This window comes from Monopterus albus, unplaced genomic scaffold (genome assembly GCF_001952655.1).
Source record: "Monopterus albus unplaced genomic scaffold, M_albus_1.0 scaffold497.1, whole genome shotgun sequence".
In the NCBI taxonomy this organism is placed as follows: domain Eukaryota; kingdom Metazoa; phylum Chordata; class Actinopteri; order Synbranchiformes; family Synbranchidae; genus Monopterus; species Monopterus albus.
The window spans coordinates 114955-124266 of record NW_018128377.1 but is presented as its reverse complement, the minus strand read 5'-3'; the positions used below and the strand labels follow the sequence as shown (position 1 = coordinate 124266).

General features: G+C 39.6%; 2 protein-coding genes across 2 annotated transcripts; both read left to right on the top strand.

The window, feature by feature from the left end:
• The first annotated feature begins 2746 nt into the window (after window positions 1-2746).
• LOC109952790 (trace amine-associated receptor 1-like) lies at window positions 2747-3902 on the top strand. Its single transcript, XM_020588040.1, has 2 exons — window positions 2747-2753; window positions 2986-3902. Exons 1-2 carry the CDS (start codon window positions 2747-2749, stop codon window positions 3900-3902), a joined length of 924 nt encoding a protein of 307 aa, XP_020443696.1.
• A 3207-nt stretch (window positions 3903-7109) lies between these two features.
• Window positions 7110-8111, top strand: LOC109952789 (trace amine-associated receptor 1-like). Its single transcript, XM_020588038.1, has one exon. The coding sequence runs from the start codon at window positions 7110-7112 to the stop codon at window positions 8109-8111; it is 1002 nt and encodes a 333-aa protein (XP_020443694.1).
• Window positions 8112-9312: the final 1201 nt, after the last annotated feature.

Genomic DNA, 9312 nt, shown 5'->3' with positions numbered 1-9312 from the left:
CGCCCTGTGGGGGGTGCTCCGGGAGTACGGGGTCCAGGGCCCTTTGCTAAGGGCCGTTCGGTCCCTGTACGACCGGAGCAGGAGCTTGGTTCGCATCGCTGGCAGTAAGTCAGACTTGTTTCCAGTGCATGTTGGACTCCGGCAGGGCTGCCCTTTGTCACCGGTTCTGTTCATTATTTTTATGAACAGAATTTCTAGGTGCAGCCAGGGGCCGGAGGGAGTTCGGTTTGGGGACCACAGGATCTTGTCTCTGCTTTTTGCAGATGACGTTGTCCTGTTGACTCCATCAAGCCAGGACCTCCGGCATGCACTGTAATGGTTTGCAGCCGAGTGTGAAGCAGCTGGGATGAGAATCAGCACCTCCAAGTCCGGGGCCATGGTTCTCAGTCAGAAAAGGGTGGCTTGTTCTCTTCAGGTTGGTGGAGAGCGTACAAGTATCTTGGGGTCTTCTTCACGAGCGAGTGAAGGAGGGAACAGGAGATTGACAGGCGGATCGGTGCAGCCTCTGCAGTAATGCTGTCGATGTACCGGTCTGTCGTGGTGAAGAAGGAGCTGAGCTGCAAGGTGAAGCTCTCGATTTACTGGTCAATCTACGTTCCTACTCTCACCTATGGTCATGAGCTTTGGGTCATGACCGAAATAAGCTTTCTCCGCAGGGTGGCTGGGTGCACCCTTAGAAATAGGGTGAGGAGCTCGGTCACCAAGGAGGAGCTCAGAGTAGAATCACTGCTCCTCCACATCGAGAGGGGCCAGCTGAGGTGGCTTGGGCATCTGTTTTGGATGCTTCCTGGGCGCCTTCCTAGGGAGGTGTTCTGGGTATGTACCATTAGGAGGAGGCCCCAGGGAAGACCTAGGACATTCTAGCGGGACTATGTCTCTCGGCTGGCCTGGGAACACCTTGGCATTCCGCCTGTAGGAGCTGGAGGAAGTGTTTGGAGAGCGGAAAGTCTGGGCATCTCTGCTTAGACTGCTGCCCCCACGACCCGATTGCGGGTAAGTGGAAGAAAATGGATGGATAGATGGAGTAAGAGTATTTCAGTTTTTCTGTATGTCCTGCACATGTAGTGAATTGACAATAAAAATCTTGGAATCTTTGAATACAGTAAGAGTGTGCAGATTAAATGTAGTTACTATGTAGTCAATTAATAATTAATCTCTGCAAGCCCTCTGTACTCTGTCAGCACATATCATCATAGTTTGTGTGTGCTCAAGCAAGAACATTTTGGGTTCATGGCCTGTTTGTTTAACCTCACAGAGATGACCGTTTAACTATGTTTGGGAATTGACGAAGAAGCCCAAAAGTGAGCTGTGTACAAAAAGAGGCAGTATGCTGCTGCAGTAGAGTAGTGTAGTGTGTGCGTTCAGAAGGAGGACGGAGAGCGAGACCCTGGCCAGTGGATGTGACAGACTTGACTGTGCTTATGACCTCAAAAAGACTGACTGACTCTGTTACATTGTTCTTGTCTAATACTGCATTTATTTCTTGCAGGAATCGTCGTTCTGTCCCCTATCTTTCAGATTGTTGATTATCTTTCAAAATTGTTGAACTGTTTAGTATTATTGTAATAATAAATGATCACTGGCATTTAGTTATTCGTTTGTGAATTAATTTAGCTCACATCAGACAACTACTACTACTAACAACCACCCTGCAAGCCATGAATCTTCTTGAAATGTTCAGTCTTCATATCTCACTCTAACCACTTCAGTCCCTCCTGCTATCTCCGCATTGCTGACATCACCATCATTTCTGACACATGTTCATCTTCATGCTCAGAAGAAGCAAGACAAACCAAACGGTTTCATTCAGCTCATGAAATGGAAAGTAAAAAAGGACTTCCCCTGAAAATGAATGAATAACAAATACCCTCATTAGTCACACAAGCACATATGTCACTTACTTTTACTGCCCACAAAAATATCTATCATACCCAAGTATAGCCTAATTATAATATCACTGACAGTCTGTCATTGATGACTGCAATATTATTAGCCAGCCTATGTACATCAAAATTGTGTTGTGTAGCATGGAACTTGTGGCATGTCAGGGTCTGTTATCTACACAAAAAATGTTCACTATATCTCAGTAGTAAGCTCCTAAATGAGGCTTCATGAGATGAGCCTTTTGATGAAAGTGTTGGCTGGGAAACCTTGACATGAGGTCTCATCTTGCCATCACTATTCAAAGGATTAGGATCAGGTATGGATCCAGGTTAACAGAAAAATGACTGGAAAGTGCCACAAGTAGCAAGAGACAATCTGGCGTGGACAGACAAGGCTGGAGGGCTTATATAAGCAGGATAACAAGGCACAGATGAAAAGCCTTGTGCCAAAATCTGAGTGCAGACAAAGATAACAAAGAGGGCAAAGGAATGATGTGTCATGGCTGACAGGAAGTCAGAACCTGAGCATGATACAGCTCAAGTTGAAAAAATTAACATATAGGCAAAACTAACAACATAGCTGTAACTTGCCAGACAAAAGCCATTGGCATAGTCTAGTATTTTTCAGTGATGTTTTCTCAGGATCTTGCTTCATGGTGAAGGAAGACATTTGTAACTGTCTAGTATAAGTTTAATGACAAATTTAAAAAGGTACTTTGACACTGTTATAAAAGAGTCAAGGACACCCATACACAAACACACACACACACACACACACACACGGTTGGTGTATTCATATCACGCAAATAGAATGTAGTGGACACCATCTGACTGGGATACAGATATTTGGATTAATTATGGTAATGGGGGGTGGGTAGACTACATAAATATCAAGTCCAAAAATCTTGCACAGTGAATAACAACACTACTGCATAGACTAAGTTGAGGTGTAGTATGAAACATAAGGTATACAAATTTTGCATGTGTGTTTTTTAGCTTCTGGTTTTTGCTTCTTAATCACTGACATTGTTGTTAGTAATATTAGTTAGTAGTAGTTAGTAGTTAACTAGTACTAAATATTCATACAATGGAACTCACATAGTTATATTCAACCCTTCATTAATATGTATACTATTATATATTTTACTTGGTTCATTGTCCATTGTCACCGTATGTGGAAACCTCCTTGTAATAATCTCCATCATTTACTTCAAACAGCTCCACATCCCTACTAACTACCTTATTCTCTCTCTGGCTGTGGCTGATGTGCTTGTTGGGATTTTAGTCTTTCCTTGCAACATGGCCTTCACTGTAACTCAATGTTGGTATTATGAGGATTTATTTTGTAAAGTACGAGGCAGCTTTGATGTTACACTGAGCACAGCTTCTATTTTGAACTTAAGTTGTATTTCTGTTGACAGATATTTTGCAGTGTGTCAGCCTCTCACTTACAAAAGTAAAATAACTCATCGTGTTGTTGTGGCCATGATCCTGGCGAGCTGGGGAGTTGCTGCTCTAATAGGAATTGGCTTAATAGCCGCAGGTTTTAATCAAGGAAAATGTGAAGAAAGTTGTTTAATGGATGCTTTAATATCAACCACACTTGGGTGTATTTTCTCTTTTTATATCCCAGTTATTATAATGCTTTGTATCTATCTGAAGATTTTCCTTGTTGCACAAAGACAGGCAAACAAAATCCAGAACACAACGTGTCAGAACGTCAAATCCAGAGGAGCAGTCAGTAAGATGGAGAGAAAGTCTACAAAAACTCTGGCTACTGTTATGGGGGTTTTTCTGCTCTGTTGGACTCCTTACTTTCTTTGTATGATTGTTCAGCCTCTAACATACAAAGTTACACCGATTGCTGTGGTTGAAACACTGAACTGGTTTACATTGTCAAATTCAACGCTCAACCCGTTTATTTATGCTTTCTTTTACAGCTGGTTCAGATCTGCTTTCAGAATGATCATTTCTGGAAAAATATGCCAGGGTGATTTTACTAACTCCAAACTCTATTGACATTTTCTTATGAAGACTCAAATACCATTGTAATTTGAGAATAATGATAATGCTTGAAACTATAAAGATTAACTGTTTACCAACATAATATTCTATATATTGTTTACTGTATTGTATGTACACAATTTTTTCCAACAATATCAGGAAAAAAAAACTGGCAATTTCAAAGCAATAACACTTGCAGATAGCAGATACTATAATCTGTAAAAATTGTCTTGAAAGGAATTTTACAAAAATTATTTATTTCTGGGCAGTGAAATAATATAACAAAAACCTTCCACACACCTGCAGCACACACAAATTTTCAAATTTGTTTTAAGACAATAAATGCCCATATATATTTTGAAAGAGTTATTGGTTATTGCAGTATTTTCTTTCTTTTTATACTAGATAGGAAGTGGTTTCTACATAATGCAACAACACTGTTAATGTTAGGGGGCAGTACCCACAGCCCTCATTTGCTGCAAAGATGCACCCAAGTTCTAGTATTGTCTACAATTAGGGAACAGTAGATCTTTCAGTCAACATGAGAATTGCTTTAAGACAATGAAAAAGAAACATTTTAAACAACTGCAAACCACAACTCTGCACACTTGAAAGATCTGAATTATTCACCATCCATATACAGAGGTGTGTATGTGTAAGAATAACATTTTCCATTAGCACTGGACCTTTTATGTCTGAGGCCACAAATTGCTTTTTCACTAGACTGGATAGACATTGCATCCACTTATGGACTCACATGTTGATCTTTGACTGGCCCGTGGCATAGGCAACAGGCCGTGGCAAAGGGCACTGAATGCATGAAGGGGAGCCACACAAGAGGTTTTGTGTTTGTTTGTTTGTTTGTTTTTACTAGTAGTACTGTCATGGATGCATCCATGCATGCAAGTGTTTTAATTAGCTTTAGGTACTTTCCTTAAGGGTTATATTTGATTGAACTAAGTTGGACCAGCACACACAGACACCCCTCCATGTTCAGACTGTTGGTTCCTTCAAGTTGCAGAGCGTAGTGCGCTGTGATGACAGCATTCATAGAGCACTCTACAGGAGTTGTCGCTTCAGCACCTCAACATCACAAAAACACAAGGCGAAGCAGAAGACCAGTGAAGCAAAATTCCTACAATAAAGTAAAAATTGCCTTTTGCAATTTATTTTTCCTAGCATTTTCTTTCCATGTGTTTAATCAATATTGTAAAAACATTTTAAAAAATCTCCCAGACTGAATTTTGATTTTTCTGGGAGGCCAAAATCAATTCTGGGAGTCTCCCAGCTAATTCTTGAGGGTTGGCAACCCTACCCTCACAGCGATTACATTAAATGTAGAACAAACTGCACACTCAGAAAACAAGTGCAGCTGACTTAACCAAGCAAAAACCAATGGCAGCTCACTTGACCACAGAGGGTCACTCAGCACTGGCCATGTCCTAGCTAAAGCTATCAAAAAAAAAACTTGCATATAGGTTAACTTTACTTCTTAAACTGATTCCACACTGAAAGCAAGGTGTGAGCAGCATGTTTTGTCTATTTGTCAGCAGGACAGCAGCAAGAAAAAGAGACTCGACCAGAAGGACAGACAGCACAAATGTACAGGACAGAAATAGTTTTCATGTATGCTCATCAGGAAGTAGCCTGCCGTTTTATTGATTGCATTGCTTTTCCAATGGCTCACTACAGAGGGCAAGTGAAAGTGAAACTAGAAAGCTTGGAGTTGTATCAGGCTCCTGATCATAACAGATACATTTAGAAAGTTTGCAACAGAAAATAAATGGGGATTTGTGTGATTTAAACTGCTGTCTGTGGAGCTTACACTTCGCTAAATGTGGCAGAGGGAAAACAAAACACAAGGGTCCCAGGGGAGACATGCATCTAAAGCTTGATTTGTCGTTCTGCGCTGAATCTACACAGAGCCTATGCTGTAGGCTACGCAAGTGTAGATAGGCCTATGCAAGTGGCCTACAGCATTGGGACCATTAATACTTACGCGCTGGTGTCTCTGTGTCACCCTGCAGTTACACCATCAAAACGCTAATTGGTGGTAGGGTCTCTATGCCACTGTGTTGCATTTTTTTGCCACTTACAATGGCAATTGAAACTGAAGTCATGTTGGATGGTGAACTGCAGTTTTACTGAAATTACTGCAAAAATAGAAACTGTCGGAGGAGATTGTCTGTACAACCACTGAACCAACTGAGCTAGAACAAGAACTTGTCTGGCCACTGAAAGACATGAACGAGAAAATGAGAACCAACCAGTCACAGTTGTTGTTGCACGCATCACTGATACGTGCAATTACATTTCTAGGGAGGGGCATGTCAGCCCATGGCATAGGGCACAATGTTACACATCGCCAACATTGTACCTATGGTGTAGATTCAAGCAGAACCATAAATCAAGCTGTCCAATTTGGGATTGACACATTTGGTAGAATGCAATCCTATCTGCAGCATGAGATGTGTGTAGAAAACGTATCTAAAAATGCCCGTAGTGTGGATTAGGGGTGAGACTCTTTACAGGCTGACACAGCAGAACTATAAGGGCTCATCAGTACTCTCACAGAGAATACTTATTTGGGATACATATATTCCAAAATTTGTATGAATTAAGCACTCAAATGTTACACAACCTGTGTACCTATATCCAATGATTGAACCGATTTATTAATACAAATTAATAAATTTTCCATTCCAAAATTTGGTACTTCAATTGATAATGTCTTTAATCTTTCACAATCTTTACACTAAATTAAACTATATTGCCAAGGAGAGCACTCAGCATGCTTTATATTTTAAGTGTACATAATGTACCTTATTTTTTGAAAAAAATATGAAGATTATTATAAGACTGGTGAACAGTCACTCTCTTACACATACACACCCACAAAGTGGAGCACTGTATATTAGTATCTGATCCAAACAGGCTGTAGGTGCCCACACCTGATTGGATTACCAAAGCAGGTGTTAATTTAGGAAATGCAATATTGGTTTATAAATACTCTATGAAGTCTAAAGGTTCTCAAGAGCAGCACTGTGACTAAGGATACTGTCCTTAGACTACAGTATATTATTACTAGGTAAGGGAAAGCTCATTTTTGGGAATCATGTGTTTTTTTTCATTAAAATACTGATGTTGTTGTAATACATGCTGAACTAAAAATCTTTTAAATGTTGTCAATATAATAGATTGTTAGTGCAGAAATTGAGAAGTATGGAACCACAGCTGACTGTCAATGGCACTTACACTGTTAATAACACCCATCTCTGCTATGAGTTCAATAATACACAATATATATTTACAAGCAACCCTTCCATACTATGCGTTTTAGTATATATTTTTCTTGGCTCATTATGCTTTTCCACAATTTGTGGAAACCTTCTGGTAATAATCTCCATCATTTACTTCAAACAGCTCCACATTCCTACAAACTATTTTGTCCTCTCCCTGGCTGTGGCTGACCTGCTTGTGGGTATACTAGTTTTTCCTTTTAGCATGGCATTCACCGTAACCTCATGCCTGTATCGTGAAAATGTTTTTTGTAAAATACGGGACAGCTTTGATGTATCACTGTGCACATCATCTATTCTGAACTTGTGCTGTATTTCCATAGATAGATATTATGCTGTGTGTCAGCCCCTGACATACAGAACAAAAATAAATGTCCATGTTTCTGTGATGATGATCCTGTTGAGCTGGGGTGTTTCTGCTCTAATAGGAATTGGCATTATAATTGCAGGGTTCAGCCAAGGAACATGTAAAGAAATGTGCTCAGTTGATGTTGCAGTAGCAAACACTATAGGACCTGTTTTTTCATTTTATCTGCCAGCAATCATAATGCTCTGTATCTACCTGAAGATTTTCCTTGTTGCTCAGAAACAGATGAACAGCATCCAGAACACAACCTGTCAGCGAACAAAGTCTGGAGCAACTGTTAGCAAAATAGAGAGAAAGGCTACAAAAACTCTGGCTACTGTTATGGGAGTTTTTCTTTTGTGTTTGACTCCTTACTTTCTTTGTATTGTCTTTCAGCCTTTGGCTTATAATCCCCCACCAGTTCCGGTGATTGAAGCACTAAACTGGCTTACACTGTCAAATTCAATGCTGAACCCTTTAATTTATGCTTTCTTTTACAGCTGGTTCAGATCAGCTTCCAGAATGATCCTTTCTGGGAAAATATTGCAAGGTGATTTTGCTAACACAAAATTGTTTTGAATATTTTAGGAATTCCTAAATAAAGGCAATTCATTTAAGGCACAATAGATCTATTCTTTTGCTTTCTAAAACCCAAATTATTTATCATCACAATACAATTTAGAATAAATTGACACATACTACATTTTTAAGCATTGTTTCATTGCATTTTTACAAACCCCTAAGGAACACTGTAAATACAAGCAAATAAGGCGAAATGGTTGGGTTAAATTTTTTGAGGCAATGGGTTTGTAATCCCTTGAATTTCTGAATGTTTCATTACTAGAAGTTCACTAGTGACACCCACTGTTTAAAGTAAAGTGCAGCTGAATCACAATCATAGCACTGTCATAATGCAAATGTGATAAGAGTAAATGTTTTTTGTTTACTCCAGTACTCATAGCGAGCCTGTACAGTAATTGTGGGAAGTTGCTTTAAACCAGCTAGTGCTGAACTTCAGCAGTGGTGTTTGTGCTGCGTTTGTTCTGGTCCACTATGCTATCCATCAGGAGCCACAGATTGCAACCTAAAAAGTAACACTTTTGATTAGTTGTTACAGGTCATAAACAATTCACAAAATCAGTTAAAAAAGGGAAAGTGTAAAAAAAATAATAAAGAAAAGCAGTAAAAAGTGAGATTTTACCAAAACAGGTTGCAGGTCCAACAGCTTACAGCTAAATGACCATGGAGAATGTGCCTTCCATTGAAGATGTAACGTCTTAGGTTTTTGTTATGCTAGCACATTCAGCCATTAGCCTTTTGACTGCTTCAGTGGCCTTTGACTGACTGGTTGAACAAAGGGTTTTGAATCTTATGTCTGACAATGTATTCAGCCAGTTAGATCGCTGTGTCTGTAGCCAAATGGTCAAAGTGTTTATTTGTCATATGCACAGTTAGGAAATGTGTTTCCCTGTACACTGAAATTACTTTGCTGTTCCCATGAATGGACCTGACACCTCTAATAGGAGAGGTGTCAGGTTTGATTTGATATCATTTGATTTGATTTATTCTTTCAAGCATGTAAAGACAGTTGATATATCAACACACATAATTTTACACATATCCAACAAATGCTAATCCAATATCAGTTTGCTTATACCTAGTACATGCTTGAATGGAGTAGGAAGAAGTCAGACTTATCCAGTCCTACCCCATGACATCATCTTACCATCATTGGTTTGCAAGCAGTAAATGATTCACTTCTACACACACACATATTATA